The sequence below is a fragment of the Symphodus melops genome (assembly GCF_947650265.1).
Source record: "Symphodus melops genome assembly, chromosome: 3".
In the NCBI taxonomy this organism is placed as follows: Eukaryota; Metazoa; Chordata; class Actinopteri; order Labriformes; family Labridae; genus Symphodus; species Symphodus melops.
This window is the reverse complement of record NC_136693.1, coordinates 16,097,793-16,115,629: the sequence shown is the minus strand read 5'-3', so window position 1 is coordinate 16,115,629 and position 17,837 is coordinate 16,097,793. Positions and strand designations below refer to the sequence as shown.

General features: G+C 41.8%; 1 protein-coding gene across 2 annotated transcripts; it reads right to left on the bottom strand.

The window, feature by feature from the left end:
• Nucleotides 1-9,091: 9,091 nt before the first annotated feature.
• irx5a (iroquois homeobox 5a) lies at nucleotides 9,092-14,701 on the bottom strand. Of its 2 annotated transcripts, none has more exons than XM_079338821.1 (3): nucleotides 12,980-14,701; nucleotides 11,715-12,120; nucleotides 9,092-11,086 (listed from the first exon to the last, which is right to left on the bottom strand). In XM_079338821.1, the coding sequence occupies exons 1-3, from the start codon at nucleotides 13,235-13,237 to the stop codon at nucleotides 10,377-10,379; spliced, it is 1,374 nt and encodes a 457-aa protein (XP_079194947.1). In that variant the 5' UTR covers nucleotides 13,238-14,701; the 3' UTR covers nucleotides 9,092-10,376. The 2 variants fall into 2 exon arrangements, with proteins under 2 accessions (XP_079194947.1, XP_079194948.1); XM_079338822.1 differs by having other exon boundaries at nucleotides 12,995-14,699.
• Nucleotides 14,702-17,837: the final 3,136 nt, after the last annotated feature.

The window sequence follows — 17,837 nt, the reverse complement described above, 5'->3', positions numbered from 1 at the left end:
TGAATGCAGAAACAGTCTATCTAGGGATCTGATCTCAAAGAGGCTGATGGTGGGGGTAGGGATGTGTGTGTGTGTGTGTGTGTGTGTGTGTGTGTGTGTGTGTGTGTGTGTGTGTGTGTGGTGCTGTTTGGGGGTTGAGTTGCAACAATGCGTTCTTTAGTTGCCAGCATTGGTGAACAAGCAAAGACTTAATCAAGCACTGTTGGCCAAAGAGTAGGGGATAGGAAGGCATGGGGTGTAATCAAGTGTAAACATCCTATACAATGTTGAGCAGTGAGATGTGTGACCCCAGAGTTATGGGAGCAGAGTGGATGGAGGGGGGGGGGGCTTATTTAGCAAATATGTAGACGTGCTTTTGACCCCACAGTGACCGTTTCACAAGCTAACCCGAACCCGCTAGCCTCGTCAGTCGTTAATCATCATTTGTGATGAGAGCAGGCTTTGTTTGAGCTGAATAGTACCAAATGTGAACATCGTGCTTTCATTTTTCACTTTGGTGTTCTGCTTTTATGTGCGTTTTGCGTTCTAATTTTTGTCAAGTCATTTCTACTACTTTGTTGCGGCTTCAATGTTTTTGTCCCCTTCTTTGAGGCTGGTGCATGGGCGGGGCGGGGGGGGGTAGAACTGTTTAGTTGGTGCAGGGCAGAAGAAGCGCTACAGATCTAGTTACCCCATGGCTTTTCCCACAAAAGTGATCAGGGACTGAAAGTTGAGAGCATGCGTCCCTTACAGCAGGTTCACTCGCGTTTCCAGTTTAACCTTTTATTAAACTGTCCATTGTGCTCCCTTGCTACTCACAGAGCCTCCTCTACATTCTCATGCCCATCAGGTCAGTCGGGTTAACAGCCAAAGGGAGGTAGTAGGGAGGAGGGTGACACTTTCTTATCTTTGGCCCTCTGTCGCTCTGAAGCCAGCACAACACATTGGAAGAAAGGGAGAGAAGTATATACTACAACCGTTTGATGAGCAGCAGGGCAATAAATTCATTAATCATCATTATATGCCTCATCAAACTCTTTGCCAGCCTCTCCATGGGAGTTACACAAATTAGCCAGTGAAAAAGGCAGTAATTTTAGAGGAGCTAGGTAAGTGCTTTTTGATTGCTTTCTTGAACAATGCTTCCCCTGACAAGCTAATAAATCAGATCTTTCTATACTTAAAGTGCAGCTACTGTGAACCCATTCTGAGCTCCCCAAAAAAGAAAAGGAAGGCTGTGTGGGACAAGGGCTTTTACTACAGCCAGAGCTCTTTCACAGATTTGTTTTGGATTCCTCCTCTTTATTCTGCAACAAAAGAGGCCCCGAGTACAAAGCTTTTGATAACTGAATGAACTGCTGTTGTGTCTTCAGATGCAACCAGGGATTTTCTCATATGGGATCAAAATAACCTCATGTTTGACTTGAGTTGAAAAAAACCTAAACCAATAGTGGCCATATGGTGTCAAATTCAATTAGCTCGTCTTTCTTTTTGTACTTTTTTTTTTAAGCTGGTCTGGGTCTTAACATACAAACTCAAGTAAGTTGCATTGACAGACACATGGCTGCAGCTTTAACACACTTTAGTCTATAATGTGAATCCTAGCTGGCAGGTGATGCATACCTACCATGGCGATCATATCCTTTCGTCCAGATGGCCATTCCATGCAAGACCAACAAATGATCCATCAGACTGGAAACGGCTCCTTTATTGAAAATGAGGTCAATAGAAGATTTGAGCCTGGTTTGTGGCTGGCCATGTTAGCCTCATTCAGGTATTAGCACTACTCAGTTAGTGCGTTAGATGAGTGGTCCCATGCGGGAAGGGATGGAGTTGGACGGGTTGGCAAGGGTGGGGGCTAGTTTGAGGTGGTCTTTATCTGTTTAAAGCCCCTCTCTGATGAGATTACCTATTGGAGTTGGCTGTAAACCACCCTGTTAATCAGGGTGCAGCAGCCAACACACTCCCACTGGCATGCAGCCACCACTTGTTTTTTTTTTTTTTTTTTTGTTTTTTTAGGGAGGAGTGATGGGGTTCAGTCAGCAACACAAACCACCCAATATTTTTCATTCGGAATCATCTGCTATGTCTGGATTAATGTTAACACCAGCAAGCACAGACACAAACGCAACTGATGTGTTTCCCTCCATGTTACTGTCATTAGTCTTTTTGATGAAAAACCCAACAGCCACCTGCATTTACCAAAACCAGAGCATTAAGTGACGAGGTTCATGTTTAGACCATATTTCTAGTTGCATCCTTAGCAGGCTGTATTTAGCTAAATTAGCATTGAGACAATGTCAAACATGGGGTCATTGCCGCTTCCTGCTCTCATTGTGTGGAAGTAAGGGCCAATCTGAGGCAGAGTTTTAGATGAGCCCAGCAGTGGTGGCATCTCCTCCTCGCTCCGCCTTATTAACTGAGTGTGGCTCAAAATAACTTTGGGAGGAGGAGACAAAAGAAAAGGCAGTGCCCCGTTTATCTCCTCCTTTGGAACTGATCCAATTAGGTAAGTGCCCATTTGCATCCGTTAGACTCCTCCGAACTCTGAGGAAAACAGGAAAGCTCAGAGCAACCGAAATGGGTCAGCAGTGAGAAGGTCCATTTGTGGTGCAAGGTGTTTTGGAGAGACGAAAGTGTCCCAGAAGAACAGTGGATAATGGTATTGTAACTGGCCCTGTATGTGTGGTTGCTTCTGTGCGTGTGTGAGAGCAGGCATTATAGCGGTTATTAGGACAGATATGTGTGGTAATGTGGAGCAGATGTTGTGAAGAAAGGGATCATTTAAAAAGGGCAAATGTAAATAAACAGTCTGGCAGCTCGGCGCCCTTCCCCCCTCCTCTTAGACCTTCTGAAGTCACTGAAAGAAAACAGTTCATCAATCTTCATCACAACCATTAATATTGTAATATTAGTAGGTCTTATCATATGTTTCACTTAAACCACATTCACTCTATCATTACCATTTAAGACATCTAGAGAAATACTGACTGGTGTAGACCAGAATAAAAAAGATCAATACAACATGCCCTTTATGTTGCGCCGTATTACATTATAAGTGAAGGAATCTGCAAAGTAGGATTGCTGCAATGTATGGGAAAAGTAAATATAGTCAAAATATAGGCGATAGTCAGTGATTTAGTCGTGGGTGTGCTGAAATTGCTTACCTTGTGACTAGTAAAGAGGAGGAGCCTGGCCAGGATGCAGACAAGACCTGTACAGATTCACAGGAAGAAGAACCTGGCGGTGTCTCCATCTCCTCACTGGATGCACACACTTACTGCTCTGTGGCTGTGCATACCTGCGGCGTTTGGCGAAGAGTAAGAGGCCCTCCTCCACATGTGTGTATTGAAATGTGTGTGTGCGCACTTCACCTCCTTCAGGGCAGGGCAGAAACCCCCAGTGTGAGCGCCAGTGAGCCCTTACATGGCCACTGAACACAGACCCTTTGCAGTCACAGGGTCAGAGGCTCACGCCACACTGCTGTCAGAGCAGATTGGTCGATGAGCAGCCCCCTTTCAACAAGTCTGGTGCTTGCAGATAGGGCATGAGTGCATTTGTGCTATGCCATTTATATATTTTTTTTAAAAATCCACTTTTTTTCATATGTTTGAAGTTTTTAAATTATTACCATGTAACATAGAAATATATTTAAATGTATAAAAATATGCATTTTATTTCTATGTTGTCTAATAAACACATGATAATCCAAACATACCTACACAGACATTTTATGTTTAGCCACTGTAACTGAATCCCTTACTTCTTTCAACCCCTGGCCTCCTAGGACTTCATAGTTCATCACTCTAGTTAATGTTTTTTCTCCCCCTTTTTTTCCTTCTTTTCATAGAAATGTTTTATTTATGTAGGGGGGGTTGCGCGGGGCACACTTAAACCATCTCACAGCTGAAAATTACACGTGTAATCTGTCCCAGAGGAACTGCACGGAGAAATAGAAAAACAGTGTGTGAAGTGCAAAAAAACAGTGGTAAATCACTCTCTGCCACCTTATCTGGGCCGCTTTACGCTGGGTTCAAGAGCGTTTTATAACTCCACTTAACATGAATGTTGAAGGTGCCAAACGCTTGAGACTCAGGTTACCTTGACATGAGTTTTCAGGATTCCAGTGTGTGCATATTCACACGCGTCAAAGCCTCAATTGTTTGATTCAACATTAGACTCAATCTGATTTACAAGATATAGTACCCAAACTCAGTACATATCCTGCGTACAGTCTGCACTCTGATGTGCAGTCTCGTCCACTCTCTGTGATTACTGTGCACTCAACCTCACTAATGATTATTTACTAATTAAAAAATTATGAAACTAAATTGTCTTTTTTTTTGGCACAGTATGCATGGTCTGCAAAATCTGAGAAAAAAAAAGAAAGGTATGCTTTTATTAACACCCTTGAAACATATATGAATGACATGTACTTTCAGCTACTTAATCTAAAATGATATACACAACTCACACTAAGTAAGGATTATTGTTATTTACATGGGTGCATTTCCTATTTGGTCTGAATTTTAATAAAATAAGTCAGTGGTGTCCAAACTTTTTTTCTTGCGGGCCAAAATTGTTGCGTTAGAATTGCTCACGGGCCACAGGTTTTTTTTTTTTTTTAATATTGGAAGGAACTTTTTGTATTTTGACCTCTTCAAAAAATAATGTAAATACACAATAACTAATTGCAGTGGGAAACTGTTGTGTTCTAAGTTTTTTGGAAAGAATAGTCAGGATTTTATAGGTCTGATTCTTCGATTTGAAGTCAAGGGCCACAAAAAATCCACTCAAGGGCCACAAATGGCCCCCGGGCCGCACTTTGGACACCCCTGAAATAAGTAATAGTTCCCTTTGATATTACTGTTAATGAATGAAAAGAAGCACCATTTTCATTCGTGCAATATTTATTACCCGGACCATTTACACAATAACAAAAATAGTCCTCAATAACCAAAATCGACAAAGTCAGTAGCGGGTGTCTCCACCATTTGCTGCAATGACAGCTTGATACTGGTATGAGCATCCAGTCGCTGCTTCAGCTGGTCCCAGATGTGCTCTATGGGGTTCAGGTCAGGGGACATTGCTGGTCATACCATATGAGGCACTCCGACTTCCTGAAGTCGAGCTGTGACAATTCTGGCATGAGGGATGGTGGAGCATTACCATCCATGAACAGAACGGTGGGGGTGCGCTGGTGGAACTGGGGCATGATGATGAGTTATACATTGTCTCTGAGGTAAGAACGTGCAGTGACTGAACCATCTCCAATCACCAAATCTGTTTTGAGCTGACTGGTGATGCCTGCCCAGACTGTTGCACCTCCTCCACCAAAGAGAACTTTGGGGACCATGTTGAGTTCAGCGTATCACTCACCTTGCCTTCTCCAGCAACGCCGACGACCATCTTTTCTGTGCAAGGTGACCCGACACTCATCAGTCAACAGGACGGTAGACATTGTCCGGGTCACATGGTCGCAACGGTCGTCTGGCATTCAAGCCAAAGCAGCGGGGTCGGTTGCGAATGGTTTGTCTGGAAACCCTCGAACCCCTCACTTCTCGTAAACAGTCCTGCAGCTGTGTGGCAGTAGCGTAATGGTATAGGTCCTTAGGTACTGCTCATCATTGCGGTCGATCACTTGTGGGGCTCCACTCCTTGGTCTGTCACGAACACTGCCACTATTTCTGAGTATTGCTGCAAATCTGCTGATGACACTTTGAGACACATCAAGTTCACGAGCAACAACTGACTGCCTGCTACCAACCTGAAGGCTCGCTATGGCCAGGTGGCGCTGCTCGTCTGTTTAAGTGACGTCGTGTGTTCATGGCTGCTTGAATAATGAACAGGGAATGATTTACTGACGATACCAGCTTTTTATACCCCCAGAGTGAAATTGATGCCACATTGAGAAGGGTTGTCTTTTTGTATTTTTTGGTATTGGCCCCAATATGTAAGGCCACAGTACACAGTGAGACCATTATGTGGAAAACGCAAAATGAGGTGTCTATCACCCTAATACAATTGCCTCCCTATCCCAAAAAATCACTGAAGTGAAACAAACAACTGATGCATGAAACCCACTGAGGACCTCACAATATCCCTAACTTATTGTGAGTAGTGTATATTGTTTATAATAATAATAATAATAATCTGTTTTCATGTTGAAGGATGTTTTGATCGAGGAAGAAATATCCATAGGCTATGAAGCAATCTCTCTCAACTCCCCTTTCTGCTATCGACACCCTCCTTTTATTCCAACCATCTTTGATATCACATTTGGCACCATCATGTAGTCGATGATAGCCTCTGTGAATAATCTGTGCAGGTCAAGTAGAGCGAGGTGTCTTTTTACACATTTGAGCTGAATTTGACCCCGACGTCGTGTCGAGGGGACGTTTTATCTGGGCGCTGTTTACACTAAGCGCCGTATAACACGCAGAGTAATCTTGCAGGGATATTGGTAGTGTGTTCATGAACGGGCTCTGGTTTCAGCCTGAGATCTGACATACAGTAGCATTAAGAGGCGTCCACAGAGCTGTCCGGTGGCAGGTGTCTAATCTGTTTGCTCCAAGACTCTTCTCGAGTCTGCCCCTGCAGCAAATCTCCTGCCAAAGTACTGAAATCTGAGGGTTGAAGTTACAGCAGCCCCTTTAAGGTGCGTAAACCTATACTCTATTTAAAACGCTGATAATTAGTTAAACTAAAGTGTCGCTCGTTTATATTTCGACAGACTCTACTAGACATCACTATAACACCTTTCGTAGCCTACTGATAGTTTTCTGTTAAACCTGCACACATTCCACAGATAAATCCAGTAATAATGAGATTTGCACGAGGCCACAGCAGCCAGACTCAACTTCCCCCTTCGTTTCATGTCACCGATCCCAAAAGTGTAGAAAACAAACAGGAAACCACGGTTTACTCTTGTTATTCATTAGTCTTCTATTAGCACTATTTTAAGTCTCTCTCATGACACCAGCACACTGAAGTGCACAAACCAAATGCTGCGCCTACTTTTAGAGTAAATATGCAAACATAAAAGCAAAAAAAAGTGCTGTTTATTTGAGATGACAAACGTTTGTCTGGCGGTGTTTCTCTTCCACGAGGCCTCGGATTCAGGCTACACAAATCCATTTATGCGTTTCTGCATTAATTCGATAACAAGACACGATGCGTTTTACTTTTACAGGTGTTGGCAACGAAGATGAAATTATTTTATTAAAAGTTTTACGGTTTATTAAGTTACAACAACTATAGTTGCGGCCCTCAGACTGGATGTGAAGCCATGGCCATTTTTTCCAGCTTTAAAAAACAAACCGTTGAATATTAATTATATTAACTTTAATGACAGTAATAATTGTTGTTGTTTTTTTTCTCCATTGTAAACACCCGGTATCTGCGTCATTAAACTCCAAGACAACATCTTGAATCAGGAGGATACTGACGTAGTCCTCTCTTTTTTTCCCCCTCTTCTGCTTCTTCTGCTGTCGGATTATTTTCCCCCCATTTTCACACGTGGGAACGGTTTCACCCCTACTTAGTATTCTCATATTGTAGCAATCCCAACAATGAACCGACACGCCATTCAAGCAGGAGGGGAAGCCAGGGACCGAGTTGTATAATGTTGCAGAGCATCTCTCCTGTAGGCTACACAGCATGTCTCTGATGAAGAGCTGCACGTTCTCTCGCTCCGCTTCCTGCAAAAATCTGGGGTGTAATTGACTGTCTGTTATCACGAGCTGAAATAGAAAAAGTAGGCTAATAAACCGTGAAATATATAGATTTTAATTAGTGAGAGGGTTATTTTTTCTTCTTCTCAAACGCAGTTCTATCATGAAGAAAGAGCTGATGACAACAAAGCTGTCAATGATTCTCCCTCGATATATAAAAATCCAACCTCTGTATTTTTATTATTAGAATACTAATAATAATAACAATAGTTATAATCGGCTACACATATTACAGTGCAATGTGATAATGCAAAATATTATAAAATCGAATGACGTTTTCTTTTCTCCCACTAAATTATATTTATCTTTGGGAAATAAATATTAAAAAAAATAAAAAATCCCCCACACACGCACAGCGTTCAATGGGCTATTTCAAGTTGTCTCAATAGTTAGAAAGAAGTCAGACATTTTTAATCACGCCTGCATCCTGTTTTCATCGAGCCCTTTTCCCACATTTCCCGTATAAATCTAAATCTAGGAAGTTTAATATCATAATATAACATTATCAACCAGCCCAGCGTGTGGCTTCTTAGCCCACGCACGCACACGAACCTTAAAAAGCCCACTTGCCATATAAACGTCACAGTATTTACCCATACTCACACAGATGATTTACAGCGTGGAAATAGTGCGTATATATCGTCCCTGTGAAACATTCCTAAATCAATCAATTCGGAGAAAAAAACAACGCAATTTCTAATAAAACTCTACTCTCTGAGGGGACATCGCATCGAGCAGTCCAACCCCCCGGGGACCAGCAAAGAAAACACATAATTATGCTATTTAGCCGGCTGATGTGTCGCAATCACTGCTCCAGCACACTCTGTCAGATTAAAATAGAGGGCCCGAATAGAGGACATTAAGGCTGAGGGAATTATAGAAACCTCAGGGGAGATCTCAATCTGGAGAGGGGGAAAGTAAACTATGGAGATTAATTGCAGCCATAAACAAGAGCATGCTGTCCCACTTCAGTGGAGGTCAACAATAATAACATTATTAATAATAATAATCATCGTAATAATCATTATAGTTAAAGCAAAAGTTATGATTAACTACCATTAAAAAATCACTGTTAATACTACTGCACAAACGAATAATAATTAAGATTTCATTTAAAAAAAATAGTAATAATTTAGGCCTATGTGCTAAAAGGCTCAGTGGCCTGTATAGCTGTTTTAAAACCTGATTAGATTTCAAATGTCTTCAGATAAAGGCAATATTTTTTTTCTAAATTTCCCCTTTTAAAATGCATTATTCGTACAAGCTAAAAATGATATATATTTAAAAAAGCAACCCATAAATTAATTTTTAAAAAAAGAAGTAAAAAATAAAAAAAAAATCAGCAAAAAAAACACCGGTAAAATATGCCTAAGATTTTTTTTTCTTTCTCTGCATGACCATGACGGTCCTATCTGTAGTTCGTAAAGAAAAAAAAAATATATATATCGACATGTAAAAGTTGTTATAATCCTTATAATAACTGTGGTCGTTTAGTGTGCCCCATTGGCTCCACTTCTGTTTAACTAGGCCATTTGATCAGGGATGGGTTTCCGTGACGGATTAACAAAGAGTCCCCCCCCCTGAAATTAGGAGCAAGTGTGACACCTACCTGCAGAAGTTGGAAGAGTAAGTGGACAGAGAGGCTGCATGGCTACACCGACTACACACTGCACTGATATCTTTCTGACTATCTCTGCTGTGCACGGGCGGGAGCTTCCCAGACACCACAGTTTCACATCTAACGCGCCATTAAAGAGACTCTACATTAATAGTATATAATAGGGCAGTATGTTCAAAATGCATGGTCGCGTCCCTTTTAACAGCTTTTTCCACGCCTTTGGAAAATAGTAATGAGTTCTAAATTTGGCATAAAATCGAGCTCATTACCAGAGTTCATCACCTGATTGCTCTGCATAAAACAAGAAAGGTAATTGGGTTAAACGACTGCGACTCAGTGTTGTTATTATATCAGTATCCACCTCTGCAAACCTACTCACGTTAAAGTAAACGAGAGGGAGGCCTCTGTTGGATACAGTAAAACAAATAAACTCGCGTTAAACCAATAAATAAATAAAACAACAAACGTATCCAATAGTTAACATGTTTAAATTAAAACCTGTGAATATTTGCACCAACATAAACTAAAAACATTTTTTTCTTTAGATATGAAACTATGCCCCTGCTGGATATAGGCCTGTTCTCTTTTTTTTTTCTCCAGAGATCTCTCTTCACTCTTATTTTTAGAAGATGATTCCCACTGAAGCATCTGTCACGGTGAAAAGTTAAATTCATAATTCGTGTGGATGAATTGGCCTTGATGTCAGGCAATACCAACTGCTCCCCAAAATAATCTCTGCACAAGTGTGTACATTTTTCCATAATTTACTTCAAAGATAGTGTGTTGTCCATTTTAAATACAAAAATGCTACATTAAATATACATGTTAGTCTTTCATACAAATAGACTCAGGCGGCTGCAGCGATTAAGACCATTCTCGTTACATTTTAGGATTAACCATTCAGAAATTAAAAATCTGGAGATAAGCATTTACTCAGAAAATAAGGTTCTCAGAATTTGCTTCATCATTGTTCATGTGTTTCCTTTTTTTTAATGCAACCACAAAGAAAAATAAATAAAAGTCCGCGGTGAGTTGAAAATAGTCAGGTATTAAATGTTTGACATACCTTTCTTTAGTTCATAAGGGGAGTCTTTACAAATATCTACCTGCGTTTGGCCTCTGACTTTCTGGCTCTCCCTTACCAAAGCCTCTGCTCTATTTAACACAGTCTGGTTTAATCCATTGAAATGTGCCGTGGAGCCCGTGGTCACCGAGCCGTGGTTACTGTGAAGATGTCCAAAAGTGCCCCCATAGTTCGTGTAGCCGGGGTAGAAAGGGGAGGTGTAGTACAGGGGCCTGGAAAGGACGGTGCTGTTGGGGATCGGGCACTGAGGGGAGGACCGTGAAGGCGATGCGTTGTTACCCAGTACTGCGCTCTGACCCAAACCGGGAAGAGCCTGTGGCGCGTCTCCGCTGCCTTTACACCTGTCTGATGACGTGGCGATCTCCGCGAGGGACCAGAGTTTAGGTTTCGGGGCTGAGGGGGGCGAGTGGATAACAGAGGTCACGTTGCTGGTCACCGTACCCGTTGCCAGGCTCAAATCTGACGGCTTGTCTTGTTGCACAACGCTCTGGTTCCCTCGAGGCACCGCCGAGGGAGACGATGTGGTTGGTTTTGCGGAATCCGGCAGCAAGTCTGTAGTCCGCTCCTCCTGGTCTTTTAACTCCGAGTCGCTCAGGAGGGGATCTGTGTCTTTGCCATGGTTCTCCTCTTTAAATCTGTCACAGCCAATGTCCCCTGGGTTCAGCAGTTTATGATCTAAAGCACAAATAAGGAACAGAATTACGACCAAATAAGCGGAACATTCAGACGAAGATAAAACAGTAACATATGTGAGGCGGTGAAATCGGATATATAAAAATAATTAGGCTACTTATGCACGTTTCCTTTAGAAGCACGCATTGTGTGTGCAGTAAATCTCATCATAAACATGTGTGCCAGGCTCAAAAAGGTGAGTGAACTCCTCTCCAAAATTATTACACTAAATGTGCATGTGGTGTGGTGACTATTGATATTAACAAATACATTTCCGGTATTTTATTTCGCAGTGATAATAAGCATTCAGCAACCGTTCCAATCCGAGATATAATTACCATACAAAGGCCATATTTTTTAGCGAGCACAAGGCGCAGTACACCAGCTGTATCCTTATTATGCAGTTAAAGATAAATTGACTGCTAAACACTTTGCGTCACCAGCAATTTCAACCCCTAAGAAGTCAAACGAGGGGAGTTCAAGGTGATTATTATTTAAAGCAATTGTCCCATTATAAATAATAAACCACCATTAACCAGCAATCAATTTTGAACCCTGAATGGAAACGACTGCGATGAAAAATTGATGATTTTTTTTTTTTTTTTGCCTTTTATTTCCCTGCGCCACCGACCTGATTCTGTGTCTGTTGAGTCTCCCTTGTCTATGGGTTTGTTTGGCTCGTCGTCGTCGTTTTTCTCCAAATCAATATTCTCGTCTTCCTCCTCGTCCTCGCTCCTGTTCCGGGGAGTCCAGGTCATCTTGTTCTCCTTCTTTAGCCTCCTCCTGGCGTTGGCGAACCAAGTGGACACCTGGGTGAGGGTCATTTTGGTGATGATGGCCAGCATGATCTTCTCGCCCTTGGTGGGGTAGGGATTTTTGCGGTGCTCGTTGAGCCAGGCCTTCAGGGTGGCAGTGGCGTCCCTTGTTGCGTTTTTACGGTAAGCTGGGTCACCATAAGGGTAGGTACCCAAGGGTGCAGCGTAAGGGTGGTATCCTATCGAACCTGCCATCCCCGTAGTGTGGTCATAGGGAGAACTCTGGGGGGGGGAATGGAAAAAGTGCATAAAAGTTTAGTCACAGTCGTTTGTCAGACTGCTTCAAAATAGTTGAACGGACATAAACATGGGCACACACGCGCACGTGCGTGCATGCGCGCGCATATTGACGCGTGCACACGCTCACACGCACACACAACAGTTATGGATTTTATGAAGTAGTTCAACTTTAAATCGATTTCTTTGAACTTTGTTTAAACTTCATTAGCGACATGAAATGTGTTATTGGTCTTTTTAAATTATGATTTGCATAATTACAATATTCATGAGATATTTTTACTCCCATTAAAATAGTAATTTGTTTATATATGATCATTCATTAACATGACACGATAACGGCCTTTTATTTCACGTTTTGCTTATTTTACTCAGTTCAGTCTGTGCAGTAAAAGGCCTGGATAGACGCTCTGTATAATTTCATTTTGTAGCCATTATTCACTCTCTAAATATACAAGTGAAAGTAAAAAAACAATCCACATTTGTCTTTGTCAGAGCCTGCTCTATGTAAGTTTTAAAACTGCCGTACCAATGATCAGAAACTAATCCAACGACCGTAACTGCCTTCACACGGCTCACTGTTGTGCGCCTAGGAGCTTCGGTTAGGCTTTACCCACACTTTGTCATAAAAAACACAATTTACCAAAGAACCATGTAAGAGCACAGCACTCAGTTAAATTAGTTCTGTTTACACAACAACATGCTCACTGGATCTGACATTCTGTAATATATCCGTGCAGTGACGCACATTTCCCTCTTAATGACTTGGCACCGAAAGCACAGCGGGCACTGCTATAACGAGTTAATATCCTCGCTTTTAATTCCTCTAAGATTGAATAATCACCTTGAGTTTACTCACCACGTACGAGGTGAATGTGGCCGCTGCCGCCGCGTCCGCACTGTACGGTAAGTGGGAGTTGTAACCTGGCGAGGCGCTGCTGAACGCAGTAGATCCAGCATAGGGCGCAAAAGCAGATCCTGAAGAGGATCTCCCAAGTTCCTCGGTTCTGGGTCCCGATATGACGCTGGTGCTGTACGCAGGGCATGAATACAGGGCTAGAGAAGCGGACGGCTGGTACAAGTAGCCCTGAGGATACGCCATGCTGAAGCCCGGAGAGTGAGAGCCACTTAACTTGCGCACTTTCCCACCTTTATTTTCTCATGCGCTGCTGTCGGAGCTCATAGAGCCGTGTGTGTGCAGACCCGCTGCCTGTCCCCCCTTCTAAGTGTCAGTGCTGAAGGCAAAAAGTAAAAGCGATTAAATAAAGAGAGGGAAGGATGTCGGATGACTTTTTTTGGTTGTTGCCAGCCACTGCCCGTCGGATGTTTTGTCTCGTTTTGTTTTTCTCTCGCTCCCTTATGTGAGTTGCACCGTCGCTCTCATGCCCGCGCAGAAGTTTTTTTTACCCGTCGGACGGGGGCTTTGCTTGGGAAAATGTCCTGCCAAGATGCTAAGTTGAAAAATTGAGGATCCTGACGCCTATACGCTCCTCCTCTTGGGGTGTAGTCACCGAAGGAAAAGGCGAGTTTCTGCTGGGTAACCACAGCCCTGCCCAAATCCATGCTCGCTCTCTCTCTCTCTCTCTCTCTCTCTCTCTCTCTCTCTCTCTCTCTCTCTCTCTCTCTCTCGCTCGTTCGCTCGCTCTCTCTCGCTCTCTCTCTCTTTCTCCCTCACCCCCTCCCTCTCTCGCGTTAACTAACAATCCTCATTCTCTATTTCTCAATTTTTTTCCTCTTTAACAAGCTTCGTTGCAGTAAGTATCAAGTGCGCCTGGCAGCCCCCCTTTGGATGGCGACATCGTGCGAGTCTGTCAACTCCCAACTCTCTCTCTCTTTTTTTCTTCTTTTTTTTCGAATACGAAGCCGTCACTTTCACAGTTGATCAATAACAAATCGACTGTTGTGCCAGGATATGGGCTTGCAAGATACGGGCAGGAATTAAAAAGGCGCTTCACTGCTGTGCTTTTTTTTTTTTTTTTTTTTGTTATTGTATCTCTCTGCGTAAAAAGTCGTCGTTTTAAGTGTATGAGATAAATCAACAGAATGACGCTCAGTGATCTCCGTGCGCCTTGTGTTAAAATCCGCAATGGGAGTTTTCAAACGGATTACTACGGTTGTGCACGTCGACTTTCTAACGCCAGACGAGTGTTGCATCGGTAAGATGACAGCTGGAAAGTGAGAGTAAAATGTCGAAAACCGATTCAGTTCACTTCTTCAGAATAGTTTGTGTACGATAAGAAACATTGCTTTATCAACATTTACATGTTGTGATTGTTGAGCGATGCGTTGTCTGCGTACTCACGTGTGTTTGATTGATTTACTGCGGCGATTGGCTAAATAGTTTTTGCAACAGATCCTGGAATAAAGCAGGCAGATACACACTCCCAGAAAGTCATAAACCCTCAAGCCAGGGCAGATTAGTGCCAACTACACCAAATCCGCCTGGACCACGGGATGTAATCTCATTTGATCGCTGCAGATATGTTTCAGAGCTGAAATATCGGATAGCCTATTTAATATGGCACAGTTAAAGCAAATGACACTTTTATATTTAATATGCCAAATCTGTGAAGAAAAAAAATATTTTTGTTTGTTAAAATTATTATTGACAAATATTATAATTAAAATACTGTAATTATTATGGTAATTTAGCGTTTTACTAATGTTTAAATGATTAAACTAGCATGCTGTTTTGAATATTATTTAATGAGTTTTTGTAAATCTAAATGCCATTTTCATTCTGGTGATTGACTTTCCAGTTCAAGTCTCAGATAAGCCGAAAGGGATCGCTGTAGGCGCTGCTAAAGAGTGTATGCACACACTGTCACGTGTTTTTTTACGCTCTGAAAACCTCTAGAGAGCAAAGAGCGATGACGCTGGTACAGTGGGAGCCGACGCACACTTTGGAGGGGAGAGAAAGAGAGAGGGAATTAAAGAAAGAGGCATGGCTACACAAAGCGACCCTACATTGTAGCCTAATCAGATGACAGTGATACGATGAGAGTCATTTCCACAGCCTTTTGTAGTGTTCAGACAGTCAACTAATTACTGGAACTTTTCTCACAACACCATCAGAACCAATTGAATCTGCTGGTACTGACAATTATCCTCCTTACGCATGTCACGCTAAAGTTTGAGAAAGGGGCTAATATTGTTGTCTGTCATGTGCAACAAGACTTTTGAAAAATATATTTTTTCAATATATGATTTTTTTTTTCAAACACCTAGTGTTATGTGATCTGTTCACAATAAAAACAGTTACTTATTTGTTCAATGCGTAAAAGAAGATTAAAAACAAAGTTTAAATGGGAGAGAGCGCGCTGAAGGCTTTGTGTCATGTGTCCATAATGCGTTTTGGTCCAGAGTGTCTCTCTGAAGTAGGAGGAGGACGCATAATTTGAGATCACGGAGCCTATAATAGGAGTAGGTTACCGCGTCCACCTCTCATCACCGCTCTGATAATGGAGGAAGTGTAGGTGAGTATAGTTTTGCTCATGTTATGTAGAAAGATGCAACGTTAGTCTTGAGCGATCTGTATCTTAACCTTAAAAAAGCCTCTTTAACTTTGACGTTTCCTCTTCTTTTCTTCTGTCTTTTCTCATTGGAAAAAAAACGATCTCGGTTTTTACGCATGGAAAAGGCTTTACGTGGCGAAGAAGAAGTGAATGAAAGATGAAGCACGCCACTTAAAATGCCTGAGGGAGCAAGTGTAATCTAAATTGGATATAGAGGGTATTATTACACAACACTGTGCGTTGTGGAGGACTAATTGCGCGGCTGGGCGAGTTAAAGAGTCAGTTAATGTCGAGTGGCGGACAGGTTTCTGGTGCGCACAAGGTCAGCTGGGCTGCTCCCAAGCCTGTCGTGGTATAGGCTACAGGAAAAAAAATGCTTGAAGTATTCATGGGATTTTTAACCATTCTAAATCTGTGTCCTAAACCGATTAGTTGACACCAATTTTTCTTTGATGTATTAGCTGAGGGCTTTTGCCACTTGGAAGCCAATTGAAATTCAAAACAGTTTTCACTCCAAATGCTTTGGGGAGATCTGCTGCAAATAATGGATGTAATTTATTTTTGACCTTGCATTTTTTCTCCTTTTTGAAAAAAAAGGGTTATTAAATGATTAAACATATTTGCACTGTGCTACTTGACGAAACAACTGGCATTCTTTACTGATGTTATTAGCTGCTATTTAGCTACAAAAGTAATTTTAGCTATTATATTTCTGCAATTTAAAAGTGACAGGTTTGACATGTTGTTAATGCAGTTTATATTTATATTTAAGTCACTATATCAAAATATGTATTTGTTTATTGTTCCCCCTCTAATGTATTTGATATATAATACTTAACACTTTGTCTCTGCATTTGTTCAGATCCATGAGGAAGGAAAATGCAGTCCTCAACAAAAAAGTCACGAGCACACACTGTTGGAGAAACAACAATAAAATAAAATAATTTACAATTTGAAGTTTTGATTATTGGACATGCATATACTGTAGGCTCTAATGAAGTGATGACATCTTATCTGTTTTAAATGACTTACATTTTTTTTATTTTCTTTGTTATGAACGCTGTCACTGTGACACATCTATCACTGTTTGCACTGTTTATCTGAGGAAAAAAAAACACAACCACTCTTCACATGTACTGATTAACACATTTAGCATCACTTGTCTTTGAAAATCAGACAGTTTCCATTTGCAATTTAAGCTTTCAGGAGAGAGAATCTATTTTCTCATCTCCTTTTCTTTTCATGTGATCTCTTTTTCTTTCTATTGACCTGAATGAAGATGTATTGTGTGTGTGTGTGTGTGTGTGTGTGTGTGTTCAGTTAACTCCTGATAGGGCCGCCTGCGCTCTCCCTCCATACTCTCTCCACAAACCCCGCCAGGCTGAGTGGCAGGGCTCTGGATGGGCTAAGTGATGAAATGATGACCCTATTATGAGAAGCGATTCCAAAATGAGAGGTATCAGACAAAGATTGCACCCTTCTCTCAGTGCCTCGCCGGCCCCCTGCACCACACTGGCAGCTGTGCAGATGATGATTGATTTGCTCGGGATGGATCACAGGAAGCAGCCATTGATTTCTCAGTGTTTTATCAAAAAATACTTATTTACAGTTGTATCCATGCACTGTATATGGACTCACCCCATATCCCCTTCGTCTAAATGGGGGGTGGTATAAAAGGGATAATTCTCCCTACTCCATGACATGACAAATGGCCTATAATATTATTTCAGTATTGAGTCAATAGGCTCAGTGACTAAATGAATATTGATTGGATATAATGAAGCCTGAGTGTGACTGTGAGCTCTTTGCTGGAGTATCCACTGTCAGCATCTTTACAGTGATTTCAGACCATTTCCAACTGAGTGTTTGACACACAATACAGACCTGCTGCTACAGCTGGGACGAAATAAACCAGTTAGTGAAAATCACAGATGGTGAATCCACATACTCAACATTCCCTTATTCCTCTCACTGGAGTGTACATGTATGTTTTGATTCATGATCTGAGAGCTTCGATGCCTATCTAGCATGTTTGTTTTGTAGGTGCTATAGGTGCCTGCCTTATGGTAATCATCTAAATCCCATACTACTTAAAGCTCTCGAGGCATGTAGGAGGTACTCCTGCAATGCCTTCATGAAGGTAAAGTGATACAACGAACAAATCAAATGACTAGCAGAATGCTAAAA